The sequence below is a fragment of the Pleurodeles waltl genome, chromosome 4_1 (assembly GCF_031143425.1).
Source record: "Pleurodeles waltl isolate 20211129_DDA chromosome 4_1, aPleWal1.hap1.20221129, whole genome shotgun sequence".
In the NCBI taxonomy this organism is placed as follows: Eukaryota; Metazoa; Chordata; class Amphibia; order Caudata; family Salamandridae; genus Pleurodeles; species Pleurodeles waltl.
The window spans coordinates 887,581,700-887,604,325 of NC_090442.1; the positions used below are offsets into that span (position 1 = coordinate 887,581,700).

The 22,626-nt window shown below is 42.2% G+C and overlaps 1 protein-coding gene across 1 annotated transcript in view; it reads right to left on the minus strand.

Annotated features, from left to right (window-relative positions):
• The window catches only part of RELN (reelin), a 1,304,886-nt gene that overhangs the window by 614,236 nt on the left and 668,024 nt on the right, over window positions 1–22,626 (minus strand). Inside the window, exon 12 of the mRNA XM_069229640.1 lies at window positions 4,711–4,862. Coding sequence (XP_069085741.1) covers window positions 4,711–4,862 — 152 coding nt within the window. The remainder of the gene's footprint in view (window positions 1–4,710; window positions 4,863–22,626) is intronic.

Genomic DNA, 22,626 nt, shown 5'->3' on the forward strand with positions numbered 1-22,626 from the left:
CACTACCAATAAACTGATTTATACAGAAGAATGTAATCAGAATTGAGCCATACAGGGATAGTAACAGACATCAATGCTTTTTCAATAATATTCTGTGTGGTTATTTTACATGTGCTAAGCAATAGGATGAGACAGGATTGTTGCTTTTCATCATGTGGAAGACAATGCTGAGCTTTGTTCTACTGCTACTGAATGGACAATATTTATGCCCCCAAAAGAACTATGCCACAACAGGTACATTGAGAACTTCAACCATATCTCTAATCTGTTAGAGTTTAATGAGATCTCTATGCTGAAAACATCACAGCTTATCCGGTGGTCTAAGGCACAGTTTTGAACCAGGTTCCTTATCAGATTATGGGACTAACTGAGACACTATAATTGCCATATGTGTTGAAAGTTTCAATGAATTATATCATTTTTCCTGGTTCTGTTTCAGATGATTGAGATACTGAAAGTGTAAAATGTATGATGTCTGATTTACAGCTGTATTCCATTTTGAACGATCAAGAACCTTTTTTGAATGTACCGAATTATAGAGAAATGTATTGTTTTCATCATTATGCACACTATTACATACATATAACTACTTATCATAGAGTTATTTACAATAATACACAGTTGGAGCACTGTGAAGCTCTGCCCCTTCATAGTCACCCACATTTCTTAATGGAATTTCCTTATTTCCAGAGTGTGAACAGGCACATACCTTAGCTTTAAATTTTCACAACACCTGAAACAACTCCATAACAATGTAGTCACTACCAATAAACTGATTTACTCAGGCGAATATATGATATAGTAACATATATCAGTGATGTTTTAATAATACTGTGTGTGGTTATTTTACATATGCTAAGCAATAGGATGAGCAAGTTGAAATAAAATACTTTTAAGTAGAAAGAGTCTTTTCTCTTAGTGCAGAAGCTGTGTGTGATAGTCTAAGGAAATAATTTGGGTTTGAATTACCACTTTGTCCCTGACCCTCTTTTAAGGGACTGTTAGGAACCCAGAAAGCATGGACACCACATTTTCTATGTACTGAGTGGGATTGTGTGGGGCAACAACAACCTGTACTTTCATGCCCAAGCGTTAGTGCACTGAACTAAGTTCAGATATCTGTGGGTGGGAAAGTCAAACCTTGTAGAGATAAGCCAAAGTCTTAGTTTATGCAACACAACCTGCCATCTTGTCGTGGTCTTGCACCAAGGGATCCTCTGTAGGTTGGAGGTAGAAGAAAGGATGATCCACTTCAGAATGCTGAGGTGGGAGGATAGGTTTTAAACCCCCATGGGGAGCACTAGAGGGGTATATTTGCCAGCGATCACCATCCCGAGCAAGGTCTATAGCTGAGGAAGTTCTACCAGTGTTCTTTATATATGTCTTCACAGTACTTTCATTTGAGGTTTTAGCTCCTAGCTTGTATTGGATACAGTAATGAAAGACTGCTTATATACTGTTCCGCCAGCCTGCTGAAGTGCCCTGGTGCCACCAGAGACAGTATTTCACCACTTTTTCCTTATCTTGTCCTCTCCTGCTCCCTTTCCTCTCTATTTCTCTTTCCCTCCTTTTCCACCCCTTTCCTACTCATTTTCCTCTCCTTTCTTTTGGTCTTTTTTCACTCTCCTTCTTCCTTCCCTTCCACTTTCCTCCTTGCCTTACACTCTTTTTTCCCCTTATTTCCCTTAATTTACTCCTAGTAGTAAAGAAAGGGGAAAATTAGAGTCAAGGGATAGTCCACCGAAGCAATCCAAAATGTGGCGGGTCTACAGCAAATAGTTTATCTGTCCCTACAAAGTATCTCCTCCGACATATGTAAATAAAATGTTGAGGAAAGAAAAAACACAAAACAGGAGAAAGTTGTGACAAGTGTCTTTAGCTCACATTACTGCAGGCACAAGCACACAAAGGGGACTTGAAATGAAGCCCTTTGCAATTAACTGCTCATGCCAAGCAGAGATGCAGCAGGCTGAATGTGCAGGCTTGAGCTGGGAATCTTGTTATCTCTCACAAGTGGCATCAATTTCCCACACCAGGGAGAGAATGTCCAACAGTTAAGGCCAATCGCAGACAGGTGATGCGATGTTCAGTAAGTCCCCAACTGTTTGGGTGCCACCTGCAGTTGTCATCCTATTCAGGATCTATGTGCCCTCCACAGTGTCTCGGCTCTCAGAATGGAGGCTCACTAGATTCACTGCCATTTTGCACTTTCGCATTCTGAGCTGTAGTACCCCTATCGAAGTGAGGGACAGAGAGAAAGCACAGCCAGTGCATCTGATCTGGCCCAATCAAGGGTAAGTAGAGTCCATAGTTTCACAGTGATGGGGTTTCATGATGCTCAGATCCCAGCAGTGGATTACAACACAAACCCTAAAAGTACTCTTAATGTTGCAAAGTCATCCTCTTGCCCTGTTAACCCCCATTTTTTTGTTGCTGACTGGTACAGATGGTAACTGACTATACCATGGGCTCTGCTAGCCAGACCCAGGCCAGTGTGATTTTGAAACGCACACATGTAGTAGAGTACACTACGTATTGGGGAACCCTTACACTCGCAGGACAGCCCCTATTAGTCCCTAGTAGATAACAAAACATGGAAATTAGAAGCCAAGAACCTTTGCTGCCCTTTGCATGTGGGCACTGCTGGAGGTTTTCTGTCATTTCTAAACGCGGCCTGACTCTGCAGGCTGCATTTAAATGGAAATGGTGCCCCAATTCGACTTTGGTGCTATTGGCACTTTAAAAGTGAAAATCTACATTATTTTCACATATTAGGTACCCTCAGGGTCTCCCCTATGTGTCCTAGGGTGGGGGGTCATGTAACTATAAGCAGGGTCTTTATGAAAGATGTTTTATAAACTCTGGTGAGGGAAAACTGCTCATTTAATTTTCCCCCCATTGTAGATACTGGGCTCCATTTGCTTACATTGCAATATTGTATTTGATTGTAAATATTGTTAGGAAAGGCATAGAAATATCATTCCAGGACTTAAAAGATTTGTTTTGATAAATCCATCAATTTGCCACTGGTGAATTCATCAAACGTGTGCATAAAATAAGTTATGAGTCTTTGCTTTCTGCAAGCCAAAATCCAGAGATCTGGAGGTCCCATGTGATTGGTCAGTGCTAACCGGATTAGCAGGGCTGCTTTGATTAGGTGATGATTGGCTTTCCAGGGGCAAGGCTATCTGCAGAAGGGAGCTCAGCAGCTGCACAGGAATGCCAGAGCAGGAGGAGGGGTAACAAACCATACAGCCTCAAAGGAGAGGACAGGCAGGGGATGCCAGGCCATCTATCCCCACATCCTGTACCCCTCAGCCAGGTAGCAGGCTTAAGGAAGGAATTTGCAGACGTTAGGAGGAGGAGAGCTATGTAAATGAGCCACACTGGGAGTTGGTTTAGTTAGCTTTGAGGGCTCTGCTGAATTTTCTACCATCATGGATTTTGGAAGAATGGTGCTTTCTGGGACAGGAATATGCCACACGTTGGAGGAAGTGGTCATGCACCTGGGTGTCACCCTGCATTCTGTTGGTCAGGAGCGCCGCCTATCTGATGCCCAGGAGCTGTGAGTAAGTATGTGAGAGGTGCATAGCCTCTACGTGCTGCTGCCTGAAACTACAAGAGAAAGAAGGGGTGTCCTGCTGGAATCTGGAGCTGCACCCTTGGCCTGCACTTCTGACTGAACTGCACCTGCTGCACAGTCGGGTACTACAGCCCTGGAGATTGTGCCTTGCTTCAAAAGGACTCAGGAGTGAACTCTCTGCAGCTACAGGTTAACAGAGCTTCACCTGCATCATCCCCAGCAAGAGTCCCCAGACTGGTGTTTTTGAATGCTTTACACCCTTGTCTCCTAAGTTAGGCCTGCCTGCTCGGTTACAGCTACTAAGGGTTCAGCAAGGGACTAATTTGTTGAGACCTTTACTGAACCCTGTATTGTGTTAGTGGCCTTATTGACAGTGGTACGTGCATACTTACCACTACCAATTACCCACTTTCCAACATTTAAAAAGGATCTGTGTTGTCACCGTGGATTCTGTTACTGGTCTTAAAGTGACACTCGTAATGAGGCCCTTGTTTGATGTGATTTTATCACATGGTTAACAGTAAAACTGGAAAGGTGTAAAAAGATGGCTGTTCATCTGTTCATACTGTTACCGCCCATTGTGCATCTCCTTTTCAGTACAATGCACAGGTAGAAAACTACTGTTTTGACCTCTTTCCAGTTTCTCTGTGTCTGGAACTGTATCTGCTGCAATATAATGCGATGCAATAACGGTTGTGTAATGTAATAAATTCTGTGTAATGCAATAATTGTTCAGTTTTCCTCGTCATAGTATTTGTAAAACATCATAAAAAGGGAAAAAAACAATGAAATAGAATTGACCAATGAAATATCTATGCTGTGCAATGCAATATTTATTTTATTCTGCTGATCAAAATGTTTGTAAAAATTCTTTAAAAACAGAAAAGAAAATGAAATAGCATTGACCCCTGAAATATTCCTAAGGATTACTGTTAAAGCCCAGAAGGAAATTATTGCCACTTACTTCAACTGTAATATTATTAGAAATATACTCTATGTAACGTGGCCATTGACTAGGAATTCTGATTTTTTCTTGTGCAATAGGTCAAGGGTGGCGCACTATTAAAAAGGATGCTTAAACCAAGATTCGACCAATATGCATATGATACTCTACCAATTGTCCTTACCCATACTGAAGTAGAATCTCAAATTCCCATAACTCGTGGTATCCATATAGGGGGAGCACAGCTTCCGCTCTCCATCCTTGAGGAAAACAAGTGATGAACCAGATTCCAGGGTTCCACATTCACTGCTAACGACACCTCCGGTGATCTCCCAGCTATGCAGAACAGAACAAGAAGGGTTCAAAAAATAACTTGAAATATTAGCAGAAATCAGGCATAAAGAAGACTTGGGTTGAGGTAAATCATGCAACTGGGATAGAAGAATTGACTATCAATCCTATGGGCTTTAGCACATTAGACTGGTTCTAGCAACATATATTGTGGCATTACAAAACAACTGTAAAAAGATCTTACACTTGAGCAGCTACTTCATTTTCATGTTACAGGTGGCTAGTAATCCCACAAACTAGACCCTGAGAAGAAAATTTGAAACTTGTTTGTATGCAGGGATTGTAGGCATATGTGTATTACAAATAAATAAAAGGTATATTGCATGGACCTTTCTATCTTAACTCCTCACCTTCCACAAACCATTTGCTTCTGCAACGCATATCAGTCTTCTGACACTGGGTGTGAGTAGTGCAAGGAAAAGTAGCCCACATTCTCAGACCAAAACACTATTGAGATTACTTCTTTCTGCACACTACAGTCCTTTACTGAACAAGTAAATAATTCAGAAAATCGTATGCTGGACGATTGCTAAATATGACCAGTGCTAAGCTCAGGGGCGTAATAAAGTCCCCCGCAGCCACTGCGGTGGAGGGGGCTAAGCTCCAGGGTGTCTCCTCAGAACAGTACTCTAGCCTGAGAGCCATTACGTGCATCCAAAGGGTGGGGTCCTCGATGTAATTTGCAAGGGGGGGCCCTCAAGTTTAGTTATTGGGACTGGCTAAGCTTACATTGGTTTTGGCTTCATGGGAGTTTGGCAGTCGAGTATGTTCATATTCCTATCAGGCAGCATCTATAATTTGATGCATGTCAGTATTACACCTCTCTACTCCAACGTTATGACTCCCTTAATGAAGATGTTAGGGTGCATCTTGGAGAAGTGTGGCACAATGGCACAATGGTTAGATGGTTAGAGTGGCAGACCACAATGGTTAGATGGTTAGAGCGGCAGACCCTGAAGCAGAGATCTGGCTCAGACCAGTGTTCAAGTCCTGCTCCGGCAGGTCTTGGGCTCAATTCCCTTGGATCAGATAATTCTCGCCTCGGTGCCTAATCTAATTAATGAGTCCCACTCTGGGCAATAGCTTGCTTAATCTCCACAACAGCCCCAACAGCACTTGGATGCCTGGCTTCACCCTGGGGGTGCCCAGGAGTGGGCACCCCACAGGGAAAAGCCAGGAGGGGTTCCATAGCGGTATGAGTACAGCGCCTTGAGACCCTAATGGGTGAGTAGTGTGCTATACAAGTGCAAAGTTTACAGTTTACATCTTGGTCAAAGACAGGTGCGTTGAACATTGGTCCAAGAGGATCAAATTTTGAGCAAGAGGGTAATGTTGGCAGAACACTCTTGGTCCAAGTAAAACCCAATTATGCAATTTCTTCCTACACACCACCAGGGGCAATCAAGGCAACTTACTCTTCTGACTATACATCCAATAAGACTGATATACTTTTTTACATATCTAACCTATTATGTGACTGTGAAACTTCAACTACCATGGTGGGGTGAGAGAGGAATGAGAGGCTTACCGAACTTCAACAGGGCTCCATTACATCCTAAAGCATCCGCTCACAGACAGCGATTGTCCTTGAAGTTTAAATGACTTGCCCACTGGTTTTGCAGGCTGAGTTTAAGATTTACCTCCCGTGGGAGAACAGACCTCCCACATGAAAACCTGCTTTCAGGACTCTCAGTTCCTGACATCAACGTTGACATCACAGTCTGAGGAAGCACATCAGCGATCCCTGCTGTTTCTGAAAATCCCTCACCTGCCGATGTGACACTTGTACAGTAAATTACTAAACTAGGTAGCTAGTGCAAGTGATAGCTCTCATTGATGGCCACATTTTTATAAGCAAAGAACAACATCTTCCATCAATCACATTATAAATACCTCTATACTTGCAAATGTGTGTGCATCCCACTGTCAGAACAGTATCTGGTGCCTTTACCTAATTGGATCGGCTTTTAATACACCAATGGCTTTCTTCTTCATTACAGGCTGCATGTGAAATGCTTGTTTGTGCGTACATGCGGTCCCTATTGCCCTGCACATCTATGCAGCACTTTATGAGGCAAAGACATTTTAAGACTGCAGGTTTACAGCTGAGAAAACTGGTTCAATTAGCGTGATCTGACCCAAAGTACACAATGTGTTAGGTAAGCAAATCAGACCTGGGACACAAGACTGGTACCAAATCCAATGACGTAACCGGCCCACAGATTCTTTTAATCACCTGCTTCATATGGACAAGTACGCATCATGCGTCAGGTGCTTTGTGTGTCCCCAGAGTGAAGACCCGGACAAAGAAACACGAGCCACGTCTGAATAAACTACAGCCACTCTCCAAGGCTGGGCCATCTCAGCGGAAGTAAATAGCTGACTTGACTTTGACGTATTGAAGGCAATCTGCCCATGGGTCGCCGGCCTTGCGTATGCTCCATTTCTTCCAATTAAAATACCCTGCCTGTCCATTGACCCGTAAGCCGATGAGGGGGGTTGTGATGCAGTTAAGGCTTTTTTCCAAAGCGTTAATCCATTTTGAGGAACATTGTGTTAGTGTCCATGGTCTTTAAAGTGGTAAGGGCAGCTTACCATTAGTAGGAAGGAAGAGAATTTAGCTCCATTGTCTCCTTCCCGATTATCAGCACTGCAGGGAATGCCCATCGCTCAGATAATGTATGGAATTTAATGGGATGCAGGGTTTGGTCAGAGCTCCAAGCCAGGAACTGAATGGTCATAGAGAAGCGGGTGCAGAAACCGCTGTTTCGTGAAATAAATACATGAAAGATAAAAAACTGCAAACAGACATTGGAGGACCCTCTTGAGCAGTAAGGCAAAATAAGGAAAGAAACAGAAGCTTAAGAGGAATCGATTAACCCCGTTGGGGGTGATGAGTGCACACCTTTCGATAGTCCCTCTTGATGGAACATGCCAGGCCGGGGTACAGGCCGAGTGCGCTTCAGAAGTCTGACCACCGCGTTGTGTAAATATGCTTTTGTGTATGCTTGACTCAGTGAAGAATTCCTATAAATAATTTCACGGTCTTGGGCAGAAAAATATACAACGCGCAGCCAGTGGAAGGATGAACTCAAGAGGCTGCCATGTATCCAAACTCCCACAAGGAATAGCTAACAGCACAGTGTTTTTAAATATAGAGATACATTGTAGATAAATAAAGAAAAAGAATAATGGTTATAAATATTGCAACCAAATTAATAAACCAGCATATCCTGTGCTTCTATGTTTCTTGGACCCTTTCGATCTAAAAATCCTAACCAGTACTACAGCACATCTACTCCCTGGGAGCAATTGGTGGATTCGCCCAGTTTTGTATGCGGTAACAATATAATAATAATAATAATAACACAATGACAACAAAAACAACTGGTATTATTAGTAGCAGTAGTATGAGTACACTCATTATTCTTTCCCATCTGTAGCCCATTAACACGCCTTTGCGATAACTACGAACTGTACATAACGGCTGTTGCTATTGTCCAGTATAACCGTCCTCAGTTGCTCCAGCTGAGGAACATAAAAAGGACACATTTCAAACTCCCGATACGGAAATGACATCAAACTTCAGCAGCGACCGTTTAAATCGGGAGCCATCTTGAGGAAGCAGACGAAAATAAGGAAATATCCATACAGCACAACGGCGACTCAGGAAAGACAAAGCCAGTGGACACCATATGTCGAGGTGTGCAATACACCTGCTCAAGAGATGCTTGGACAATCTACTCTTACATCGGAGACAGTAGTGCTATGCTTTCAAGAGTCCGATAACGGATACGTCAAATAGCATATGTAATATCATCCTTGCAAAGTGCTAACGTAAAATCAGTTTCCTCTCTTCACAGACCTTTAGGCAGACGATGATGTTTGGTGTTTGGCATCTAACCACGGACAACGTGTGCCAGATGAAGAGACGCAGGTCTGGCGACGGTGGCGATGACGCATTGTGTTTGGCGGATGAGAGCACAGAATATGCTGTACACTGGTTGGCAGATGACAATCTGTATTGTTTGGCATATTATGACACAGTGGCAGGTGACGATGAACATTGTTTGATAGATGATAGCCTCTACTCGCTATTATTAATGTACCTCATGGGGCACAATAGGGCATACTTTTTTGACAGACAACGAAATACGCATTTTGTCGAATGTTATACAGTTTTGCTGCCCCGTGGTATCCATTGTTTAAAAAAAACAGCTGACACTACCTCGCAGATGATGAGATTCACTGGTTGGCAGACGATGACAAACTGGCAAATGACTAACCACCCTCTGGCAGTTGCTCTGTCCTAGCGCTGGCACACTTTATGCTGCCTTGCACCATGCAGACACCCTTGCACAGCAGTGCAAAGGTGTCTGCATGGTGTAGGCTATAGTTTTTTTTTTTACTAGAAGTGTAACCTTTCAGTGCAAAAAATATACTTAGACATCATTTTAAATGTTTTAAATATTGTATTTCTGCTATGCAGAACAGCAGACAAGCAAACTTTCAACATTTTGGAGGAAACAAACTTTACACCTTTGCAGAAAGCTCTGTCTACCATTGTTAGTAGATAGAGCTTCGCATCAAAATCTGCAGGTGGTGCATGGGGATGCCCACATACCACCATTGGGATGCCCCCCAAAGGGAAAATAGTGCAAAGCAATACTACTTTGCGTTACTGCAGGATTACTTTCCAGCACATGTTCTGCACTGGAAAGTAAATCCTAAATCCACACCTTGCTCCGGTTTGTGTCCCATTTGGTGACATTGCAGGGGAGCAAAGTGTTGATAAATCTGGCCCACAGTGTTTTACGGATGAAGCACACAATGTTTAAAAGATGATGAATGACTCAATATCAGTCACCTTTGTGTGTTTCTAATTACTGCTTTGATTAGCAGCTTTGCAATTTTTTACCTCTTTGTGACCTTGGATTTGCTAAACAGACTCCCTACCAAGTGCTCTGTAAAAACATAGAGCTCTAAGGCCCAGGTGTCTCCAACCAGTAGCTCCCTGACACCTTCAGAGTAGCTCACAGCCTTGAGTTCATTTTTAAATAAGCACAGGGTCAAATTTTTATTTATTTTAAAGTTAAGGCAAGGTTACCTTTATTTTACAATGTTATTACTAGACTGCAGGAAGCAGAGCCTGATAACAAGCAGTACTCAGTCCGATTTATGGGCTATAGGTGATGAATGGAAGCACTGAAGGATTCAGCGCTTAAATAAAAATCCTTGTCACTCAGTATTGGAGCATGCAAACAAAATGATGTTTCTGAATGGTTTTAAGTGGGAGAACATTGAAATGAAAAGTAACCTTAATGATTAACTCTTCATTTGATTTTCTCTCATTTCAAAGCGTCACATTTACAAGCAGCCGGCTTTTTACTCCCAGTGGCCAGCAGACACTGTGCCATGTTTATAACCAAAACGTTTTTTTTAATGGGAGACATTTAAATGAGACATTTTTTCGTGAAACATTAAGTATTAATGTATTTCTCCAGTTTCAATTGAGACAATTATGCCATTGGTTCATGAAGCATGTTTATACACTTAAAATCCCTCCCATTTAAACAAATGTATTTTTCTTTTATAAATATGGCATCATGTGTACAGGCCACTGGGAGCAAAATCCCTGGTGCTTGTAAATATGATATTTGGAAATGGAAGAAAATGTAAATGCTGAGTTTTATGGAATCCATGTAAACAAAGTTGACTCTTCAGTTTAATTGTCTCGACACAGTGCCATATTTATAAGTGAAAAACACAGCCATTATTTTAAGTGGGAGAAATTTAAAGTGCAGAAAAATGTTCCATATTCTGAACATTTTTGCAAAACATTTTTCTGCACTTTAAATTTCGCCCATTTAAAAATAAAATGTATGTTTGTGTTATACATGAAACAGTGCCACTTATGGTGATAGGTATGACCTGTGCCACAAGTACATTCAACACAGTCTCTCAGTCACCCATACACATATATCCCATACATACGCACACATGTTCATACATCCCCAAGGACCATGCTCTCACTGACACATATGGCAGTACTGTTATAGTGCCCATAGTCAAAGTATTTCATTAAAGCCATAGTATCTTGCTCTATGGACATTAGGCATAAGGTCAATTAAGCTGGGTGTGAGGGTGCCTGGTAGCGATGCATGAGTTGCTTAGCTTTAAGTAGCTCACAATGACTTTCACTCATCAGAAGTAGCTCTCACAACAGAAAATGTTGGAGACCCCTGGTCTAAGCCATCGTTGAGCCCAGTTAGAATGTTCATGCCACACTCCCTGTAAGTCAGCGACTCAGCCATGGATATGTTAGGTGGAGGATATACACTACCTCTTTTATTTGTCAACCCAGGCTGCACTGGTATCTAATAGATGCATGCTGTAGACCCATATGTTATAAATTAAAATGTTACTTTATTAATAATTTGGATCTCAGTTGAAAAATGTCCTCAACTTCAAAATCATTGATGTAGAAGATCCTAGCTAGATTACTGAAAAAATATTAATTTAATATGACTCTTACAAGTTAAGTCAAAAGTACCAGAATTAACCTTTCTTTTGTGCATTGAAACATGCCATAAATGTTTTCTTGAAGTGAATGAACATCCTGTCAAGACCAGTAACTAGTTGGGGAAAGTGGAGACAGCAGCTCCAATGGTAGTCCGCCTATCCTTCTCTCTAACAAGACTAATGAGCTTGGCTTTAATCTAATTTCTAGCAGTCAAAACAATCTCCCCAGGATAAAATGGGGGTTTGGGGAAAGAAAGGACTAACAGACACTGGATGCATGGCGAGTATCTCTGAAGTCACAAACTTTCTGCAGGGATCAAGGTGGAATTCACTTGCTAGTGTTCTCCAGTAAAACGATATTATGGTAGTATTATGTTAGCAGAGTGTTCTCCAATAAAACGATATTATGGTAGTATTATGTTAGCAGGTGCATAAATAACATGATTACAGTACGAAGCTATATACAGTCCTGCTGTAATACTGTTGTAGCCTCCTTCCTGAATTATTTATGCCACACCTCACCTAATGCTCCAATAGTCAAAGCAGTTAATTACCGTAGGATGTACTGGGAGGCCACCCCAAGCACAGGAGCACCAGGATGCTGAAGTAGGAATACACAAAAGGTTATGAGAGGATTGCTTGCAATAAGTCTTGCTCCTGGCAATCGCCAAGGGTAGCATTCAAACCCATCACTCTTTTGCCCACCATGCCACCTCAGTTTAGACCCACCCACATGAAATTCAGTATTGACTCTGCCCCACTCGGAACAGACCAGGTCCTCCAGGGAGAAACTGGTCTTGTGTTGCTTGTGTTGAGATTCAGGGAGGACCTGGCCTGGCAAAGGGTAGTAATAGCAAAGACAGTAAGAGCTGGTGATTACAGCATATGGGAAGATTCTAAAAAGGTCAAAAGCTTTGGTTCAATCAAGTGGGCTGGAAGATCTAGAACACTGGTCTATGGAGGATGGAGCTGAGGAGTAAAAGGAGGATGGCTTAAAGGGGCAGACAGACAGCCAGGCCGATCAGATTGCCAGGACTGCATAAACAGGAACTTCTGGGGCAGGATGATAACCATGAGTAGAGGGGTCACTTTCCCATGCAGCTTTCTTGGTTGTATGGTTTCCAGTGTTGTTACTTTTGTTCACTGTCCCGGTTTCTGTACCTTTATTATATTTGCCCTCTCTCACCCTCTGCGTTTTCTGTCCTCTATAGTGTTCAATGTTTTTATTCATTCTGTGTGTTCCCACTTTTTTTCTGTGAAGAGATAGGCTGCTGTCCAATTTTTTAAAGTTCTGCTGCTGCAAGTCTCTTGCTTTTCCTACTCAGACACATCAAGCACAGCAAAGTTGATGGGAGGAATGCTTGCGATTTCTAACCACTGAGAACCACTCGGGGTAGCATTCCAATCTACCGTTGTTTTGCTCCTAAAGCCATCTTGGTGTGGATCCAGCCATATGCAAATCAGTCTTTACCCTGGTCCAATAGGAACAGACCAGCCCCAACTGTCTCGTCATGTCCTCCCTGAACTAGAACACATGCCACTGAAGATCAGTTACACCCATTTTTGGGGCTTTTCAGTCAAGTGTAGCCTTGGTTCAAGTGGCACAGTGAGCAAGGGACCCACATTTAGGGATATCCTTGCCACTTAGGACATCACACTGAAGTATACAAAAAAGTGATGAATGAAAATCTTGAATTAACCTCAGTCACTGGTAACTACCCAGGGCCGCATACCAGTACATTGTTATTTTGCACACCATGACATCACAGTTTGGACCCAGCCATAAGCAGATCATTCTGACACTCCTCCAATAAGAACAGCAAAGCCCAAACTGCCAGTCCAGGTCCTACCTGAACAGGGACACAGGCAACCCCAGACTGGCTTTGTCCTTATTAGGGCTCACCAGTCAGGTATAGCTTGGTTCCAGTGGCACAATGTGGACGGAACCCACGTCCCGGTATACCCATCTTACTTAGGATGTCATGCTGAAGTGTATCAAAAAGCAATGGATGGAATGCCACTGGTAGTTGCATTGTTATTTTGCACACTCAGGTTGGCCCAGCCATAAGCTTTATATTTTAATGATTTGCCTAGGAAATTAAACGAAATGTTCATTACTGAGATGCTGTAATTTATGATTCCAGTGCATGTTGAATTTTAGGAATGTGTAGCGCTATGGGAGAAATCTGGCATACAAACTACATCACTTTAAATTGAAAGCAGGAATGCTTGCAGCAATTTTAAGAACAATAATTGACCCCTGGGCACTGCCTGGAATGCTGGAAATGAGAAAGCCTTTTTGTATGCTGCAGCAACATCTACTTGATGCTAGTCTAACAAAATACTTTTCAACACCTTCACTTCTATTTGTTCATGATTTTCTTACAGATCCAGAAAAGTGAATCTCAAAACCAGGCTCAAGATGCGATTTAGGACTGCCTGCTGGACAGTGCCTACTTCAAAGACGTGTCCTGGGAAGGTAGAAAGGTCCCAGACCCAGAAGAAGATGGCAACCCCAAAGAAGCCAGAATCGAGGGGACTGCATGCTGAAAGCCAGACAGCGCTGATATACAAGGTCGAATCTGAATGGTCCTGAGAAGCAAACAGGAGTCTCAATATCCTGTAAAATGTCACTTTTGACTTGTGACAAATCAGAAAGGACAGATGTGGCCTGTGTGCAGAGCAATGTGAGCGCATCCGGTTCTTTAAGATTACTATAACTTTGAAAGCATTTTTGGATTTTTTCAACGATATCCCCATCAGAGGCTAATATGCCCATTAGATCAAATGTACCTGACAGAGCTCCCTTCCTGTGTCTGGCTTGTCCCCGTTCTTTGTACAGCCTCCATGCACTCGGAACCCGAGTGAACATTCTGGTGAAATTAACTTTTCTTGAGCTTTATTATGTATCTATACTTGACTATTTCCTTTATTTTTTTATCCAACTCTAATTACTTTGATTACTAACATCCTGTCTCTATAACTAAGCTTGGTTTCGGCCTTTAATTTCTTTATTTCACTCATTCCTTGTTATCGTCATGGCTGCTGTGGCCTATTAATTAAAGGCGAAAAAATGGCTCCTAAATGAAACCTGTTTACTTCTCTGGACTGACCCTCAGGACGTAGCCCAGGTGGGAAGTTACAGTGTATATCACAATTAAAATGAAAGTGTAGAAGATACCATTGTATCATTATTTGCCAAACAGTTGTCCATTGCTTGGCAGATGATGTCGGTGCTGCACCCTGTTTGGAAAATGAGGAGACACACTCAAAGATGATGATCTGCCTAATGCTCAACAATGGTTCACACAGATCAATAAAGGGATTTGCAGACAAGAGTTCAGTTGACAATTTTCAGGACATTTCGGGCCATGTTAGAATATTGCCCAGGGACTTCGGCAGGTGTTTGCGCCCATTTTTAGAGTCCGGAGTCTTTGTCGAGCCTCTTCCCTAAAACTCACTGGAAGGATGCAACGTTAGCAAGCCTGCAATTTAATGCGGGTATTCACTCATTTGCATGGGGGCGTGTCACCATGTAATGAAGAATCCGAATAATAATATCTAGACAGAAAAAGTGGATTAGAGTTATACTTATCCCCCCCAGCAGCGGCAATAAAAGAAGGAAGAGGACTGATCATTGGAGAATTTTATAAGCTTTGGAGGGTTTACGTTTCTAGGTTCTTTTGCTTCATAATGACTGCTGAGTAGTGGCAATAAAGGATTTACTGCATAATAGTAGCCTTCGGTCTTGACATAAAATCTAATTTACATGTACGCAGGAACTATGCACCCCTTCTCCAATATAAAGAGCGCCTAGTACACAATGAGGGTCAAAGCTCGAATCTGCTGCTTTTTTGTGCCAAACACCCTTTGGTATTATATATTGAAGAAGTGGCTTGGAATCCTTTCTGTAATGTAGTATATGCAGCCAGAGATTCTCAGCCAGGACAGTCACTCAGGGATATGCCGGGGGAACAAGAACTTTTGAAAGCTTGAAATAAAAGTGAGGAAGTCTAATTTGTACAACCTGCAGTGCTAACCCGTGAATAAATACTGAGAGAAAGGGTGCGTGAAAAAGAAACAGAAGGAGGAGAGATAGTGAGTGAGTATTGAAATATACAGAAAGAAAGACAACAGAGAGAGAAAGGGAGGGAGAGTGAAAAAAGGAGAATTGTTGAAAATGGGAATAAGATAGAAAGAAAGAATGACATACAGAGAGAACAATATGAAGAGAGACAATAGAGGGAAAGAGCTGGGGAGCAAAAGGCAGATGGAAACCTGAAGAGAAATATATGTATAGAAAGAAAAACAGAAAGAAAGGACAAAGAGAGAGAGAGAGAAAGATGGGAAGAAAAAGTAAGAAAGAAAGTGCGAAAAAGAGATAGAGAAAGGGGCACAAAACTTTCACAAACAACGAAGACAGGAGACAGGACAAAGAGAAGAAGACAAAGGGAGACACAGAGGAAAAACTCTGAGCGGTGGCACTTGTCTCTGGACAGAGGGAGATGGACCAGGTGAAATGCTCAGTTCCTATCGGCACGATATCCAACGACCTTGTTGCAACCACACTGCCAATGTATGCAAATGCTCTCACTCAGCTTTAACAACTTACTAGCTACCACTTAAGGCGAGATGATACTTCAGCCTGTGTACTCTCAGCCACAAACCCACCTGCCACATGCACATGGAACTGTACTAGATCGCATTTTCCCTCACACAACTAAGGAACCAATGTGCCCAGCCAGCAAAGGTTTTATTGACTCAATAGCTTTAAAGCCTCTTCTTTCTGTGGTCGAAGATTCAAAGTTTAAGGTGCAACCTTCTGGAACTCATTTCTCTCAAGACTCTAAAATATCCATGCTGTATTTTCATACTGAAAATATCACAGCAAAAAAGAACTCACAGCAAAATAACCTGATCTGATTTTATGGCCAACAGGTCAGAAAAGTAGATGCTTGGATTAGTGAGAGTAAAACATGAACTGTGAAAGGTGGTTTGTGCAGTTTTGGATATAAACTTGTGGATGTAAAATCAGATTTCATTCCCTTTTGTCTCACTTTGGGAAATACATCAAAAGTGTGAATGCAAAAGAACTATGGGCCACATGTACGAAATTCTGTTTTGCATTTCCTACACAGCGAATCCTAAGAAATTGCTTTTTAAGAAATGCAAATTGGAATGTACAAAATTTGCGATATCCTAATAGCGATTCCTATGGACTAGGAACCACTATTAGGAATTAGCTACTTAGGAATAGGAAATCACAAATTTAGAAATGCAAAACCAAGCGTGCCTATGGACCTAAGGCCCTCCCTTGATGCACCCCCAAAAAAGTGGTGCACATGTAAAGCGCACAAATGCCCTAGGGGCAAGTGTGCGCTCCATGACACTTTAAAAAAAGCATTTTTGTGTGTTTTTTTTTTTATTGCACATGGTTACCATTGGATTGGATCAAATGGTAATAGCATTTCCTAAATACCCATTTCCCTTTTAGAAAATGCTTTGTACATGTGCTAAGGAAATCGCAAACAGGAAATCCCTATTTGCAATTTCCCATTTAGGAATCACAAAATGTGATTCCTACTGGGTAGAAATCACATTTTGTGACCGCATTTAGACCTTTCTACATGTGGAAAGGCAGAATTGCATTTCTTAATGAACCCTAATTGTGATTCGTCCATTAAAAAATGCAAATTTCTTTCATATATCTGGCCACAAATTTCTATAACCAGGTCCAACCGGGAAATCAAAAGCAGCCCTGGAAAAAAAGTTCATACCAGCCACCACTACCTTCCTCTAACTTTCCTATCTATTTCCAATTCTTCTCTTTGGGCCATATGTACAAACACATTTTCCCATAGACACAGAATGGGTAAAAACCTTTGCTACATCTCTTGCTCTCTCTCTTTTTAGGTTTTGCCTTGAGGAGACTATCTGAGCTAAAAATGATAACGGTATCAGATAGAGAAGAGATCAAGAGCTTGAAGCAAAAAGGGAGAGAATGCCAGGACAAGCTACAGTCATTGGAGAAAAATGCTAGGAGAAACAATCTAAGAATCCTAAAAGTACCAAATGGGAGCAAGGAAGATTATATTAAGGCCTTTATTGTAGCGTTCCTTGTCAGGTGGTTTGGGGGATGAAACGGAGGAAGAGCTGCTTACGGATATACAAAGAGTGCATAGAGAACCATTTAGAAGACATCCTAGTAAAAGTAAACCCAGATCAATTTCAGTGAACTTCCTCACATACTCAATAAAAGAATGTATCTTGACTAAAGCTCTGAAACAGAATTCTTTGAAGGAACGTGGATTCACCTTTGAGATTAGGTCAGACGTCTCACATGTCCCTCCGAATAGGTAATGGGAGATGGGGAAAAGAATGGAGGAATTCAAGACTTAGGGGTCACTGTTCAGCTGAGTTTTCCTGCCACCCTTAGGGTAATGTACAATAATAAATGTATACCTTCAGGAACAACAAGGAGCCAAATGACTCATTGGACCAAATAAAGAAGGTCAATGCATCTTCAGGATAAACGCACTCTTTGTCCATTTCATCTCTTATCTACCCCTTCTCAAGAATTATTAATACTCAATTTATATTAGCAGTTGGCAGATAAGATGGGGATTTTTAGTTGCGGGTACGACTTTCTGTTTTTCAGGACTCTCACTTTTCTTTTTCCCTTTGCATCTCTGTGAATGCCCAAAAGGCTCTTAAGGCTATGAGGAAGTATGGGAGGGTTTTCTGGGGGTGGGGAGGCAGGGGCTTAGGGGGTGTGGTGCACAGTGTGGGGAGCATAGAGTGAAAAATATCAATACAAATTCCCCTCAGTAACCTTGGATACCACCACTAGACCTTCAGATCAGTCTGTCCGGCAGCGTTATAATTATTGATGGGTCTTAGAATGTAGAGTGAAACAACAACAGTGCAACTCCTGTCCTGGAATGTTAATGGGCTTCATATACAAAGTAGACTAGCAAGAATATTACAATACTTGAGGGACTCAGGATCCCAGATAATAGCCCATCAAGAGACACATTTCATTAGGACAGAATGTTTGGAGTTGTTCAGCTCACAAAAGTGGGTTTAGCAGGTGGTTTGCACTGATCAAAGTTGTCACACCAATGGTGTGGATATCTTAATAAGAAAGCAAGTGGAGACTTCTATAAAAGAGTGTACAACAGTTAAGGTGGGAGCAATTGTGAAAGTGAGATTAGCCAACTGTAATGATAGCCTAGTGGGGTTTTATGGTCCCAATGTGGAGGATATAGAATCACTTAAGAATATTTTGTTGGAGCACAATTTTCCTCTCCCATCATCATGACAGGAGATTTTAAAGTTGACCTAGGAAACTCTGCTAATAGTAGGTCCAATGTGTCCTCGAACATGCAAGCCCATATTAGATGCATGATGAGACAGATAGGATTGTGCAAAATTGTGAGGATGAGGGCTGGAACAGATCGTGGATATACATATCATGATAAAAAACAGACGCATACCTCTAGGATAGATTATTTTCTAGTAGACCAGGTAATAAGGGAAGATATCTAGGATACTAAACATAGAGCTGTACATCTGTCCGACAATGTGGCAGTCGTCCTGGAAATGAAATTGGACAATGGGCGCACTCCAAGGAGATGGACTTTAGACCGTACGCTCTTATCAGATTAGGAGGTTGTAGAGAGGCTGAGGATGGAGACAGGAACATTCTTAGACTTAAATAATGCCTCAGTTCCTCTGATTATGGTTTGGGATGCAATCAAGGCATACATGAGGGGGATTTTAATAAGCATATCTTCTCCGAAGAAAAGAGAGTATAGAAGGATAATTGAGGGACTAGAGCAAGAGCTGGCAAGAGCTTGTCCTCCTGGAAACATGATTATTGGATCAGAGCCTGCCAAATGACAACAGAAGTGCATTATTTGATAAGATACAGGTTTGAAAGCTTAATATTTCCTCAGTGCTGGACACGAGAGTGAGGGCGAGGTGGGAGGCTCATTTTGAATATAGTGAGAATACTTGGAAACTCCCAGCATGGAAAGCAAAGAAAGATTCAGTTAGGAATGTGGTGAGAGACATTAGAAGCAAGGAGACGGGTACAGGGTGATCGAAAAAGCCTTCTTCAAATTCTTTGGGGACCTATGTACAAAGGAGTTAGACATCACAGAAGAGATGGTCAATAAATAGAGGGTAATTCATCCGATAAACTCTCAGATGCTAAGAAGGAGAGTTTAGACCAGATAATTCGGAGTGAAATTTGGCAAGCTGCTGGTATAGGTAAGAGAGGGAAAGCTGCTCGCCCAGAATGTCTTCTAAACAAATTTCTATAAGGCTTTGGGAGACTCAATAATACCTTTAATGACTCGATTCTAGAAGAAGGGCCCCCCTTGCCGTACTCATGGGGGAGTCACCCTAATTTTGAAGCCTGGTGAAGATCACACCTACTGTGAGTCCTATAGGCCCATATCATTATTAAATAGGAATTATAAAATCTTCACAAATATTTTAGCCAAAACCCTGAATATTTGGAGGACAAACTAGCAGTTTCACTGAGGGAGATGGGTATTCTTCAGCACTCTGTCCATCATCCTTTTGTGCTGCTAAAGGTGCCCTAAGTAGGAAGGCTATACCCAGACATGGGTCCCGTGCTCACTGTGCCACTGGATTCAAGCTAGCCTGGCTGATGAAGGGTGATACCCTGAAAACGGTCCCAGGATGTTTGTTTCCACTCCAGGGAGGACCTGGCTTGGCAGTTCGGGCTGGACTGTTCCCTTGAGGAACAGGGTCAAGACTGATTTGCATATAAACCTAACTGAAGGGGGGTGATGCAGAGTACATGGCGCTCTATATCCCACAAATTAAATCCAATGTTTAGTAACGCTGCTGCTAAAGGAGAGCTACACCCCCACTAAAGCCCTACACGATAACCATAGTTATCACTATCATTCAATCATAGCAGCCTGCGTTGAAACTCTCAAAACACTAATCTACAACATAATGTTGAAATTAAATATAATGATTCTCTTCAAAATTGTTCCAAGGACAAATTTCGTTTTAATTTCTCTTGTCACAGCTCCCAAGTTCGTCACAGATTTTGTATAATGTTTCAATTTACATCCAAGAGTCATCACGAAATCTTTTACAAATCTCCATTGGTTAAGTCCATTGTCGTGTTTCGTCTTGGGAGTACCCTTAGACTTCCTCAGGTTTCCTAAACGGCATTTACACAAAATATACATTAATATTCATTCATATTTACAAATTATTATTATTATCTTGCAAATTCCATGCTCTCCACGTGGAAACCGTAAAATTTTAAACCAAATATTTCAACTAAGTTACTCAGTGAATGTGCCCAAATAATTTTGTCATTGCCACGCTGTAATTTGATGATATCATAGTGCATTTGCTCCACTCATTAATATTTACTCATTTAGCCTGGATACATAGTGCCCAATTGGTAGTGTTATAAACTACTGTGTTGTGCCTATATTGTGCTCATACCCTCACCAAAATGTGCCAAAAATCTGTGCTCAAACTACCACGTCTGATGACATACCTTTAAATGCAAATTGCTGCCCCTTTGCTTGCCATAACCCGTCAATGTTTTCAAATTTCTTATACAGCTACATTAGTGAATCTAAAATAATTGGGAAGACTCATTATCAGCAAGTTTACCCATTGTAATTATGAGATAAGCTTTGGCATCTTAGCCCGTTGTTCCCCTTCTTACCTCCACGCTAGGGGTCGCGTAGTTGGTTAAAGCGCCATCGCGAGTACGCTCGAAGCTTCCAAAAGAAACCCGCCATGATTCTCATCAGCGGTAAAATAGTCTAAAACGTGAAATGGGCAACGAACTATCCGACCTATTGAAATCAAAGACGGACTTTTGCGAGTGCGCTCCCTACAATGTGGACACGCTGTGATTTACTTCAGCGTGTTCCATACTTGAAATCTAACTAGTAGAAAACGGACTATTCGATCCCTCATCCGTAATGAAGGACTTTAGGCTTATTGTAAATTAAAAGAAACTCATTGTTTTGCTAACTCCGAACTTAAAGACTAAGGGGGTGATTCCAACCTTGGCGGGCGGCTACCGCCTCCCGCCAGGCGGAAACTGCCATGCGGCCGCACTAACGCGGCCCCCATTCCAACATTCCCGCTGGGCCGGCGGGCGCTAACCAAGTTTGCGTCCGCCGGCCCAGCGGGAATGAGGCCGCAACACAGGAGCCGGCTCCTAATGGAGCCGGCGGTGTTGCGGCCCTGCGACGGGTGCAGTTGCACCCGTCGCGCTTTTCACTGTCTGCCATGCAGACAGTGAAAAGCAGGCTAGGGCCCTGTTAAGGGGCCCCTGCACTGCCCATGCCAGTGGCATGGGCAGTGCAGGGGCCCCCAGGGGCCCCAGGACACCCCTTACCGCCAGCCTCTTCCTGGCGGTGTAAACCGCCAGAAACAGGCTGGCGGTAAGGGGGTCATAATCCCCAGGGCAGCGCTGCTTGCAGCGCTGCCCTGGTGGATTATCACCGCCGGGGGGAAATCGGCGGGAAACCGCCGGCCCCAGCGGTGCGACCGCGGCGGTACCGCCGCGGTCAGAATAGGGAATGAAGCACCGCCAGCCTGTTGGCGGTGCTTCCGTCATTCTTGCCCTGGCGGTCCAAGACCGCCAGGGTCAGAATGACCCCCTAAATTGTATCTCCAAAAAGAAATAACTTGGATTATTAATTATTTCAAGCACACTTATAGTTTGGGCTATTATTGTAATTTTATACTCGAATACTAAAATGTAAATGCAAATTTTTTAAAATTTTTATACTGCTTCATTATTTACTACTATGATGAATTGAGTGATAGACCTCCCAAAGGAATTCTCTATCACTAAATTACTCCAAACTACTCTTCTCCAAATTTTTCTCCAAATTTATGCCTTGGCCGGTAATTTTATCGCTTTTTCCATTAAAATATACAAGGATATTAATCCCAATTAGGGCACATTCCATTCCATCAATTGTGGTGCTTATCTCCAATTGTGTAAAAAAAATTAAAAAAAATAAAAAAAACCTTATCTACTACTCTTCACAATGTCCCTAAATATAGTATATCTTTTATGTTCTATCCATCACCAAGAAAGTACTCCATTTCATAATCTGAATTCAGACCTAATTCCACTGCCCCTAATCGCATTATCCACATCGATTCCTTCCTACGTAAAGCCAGTTCTCTATTCCCACCT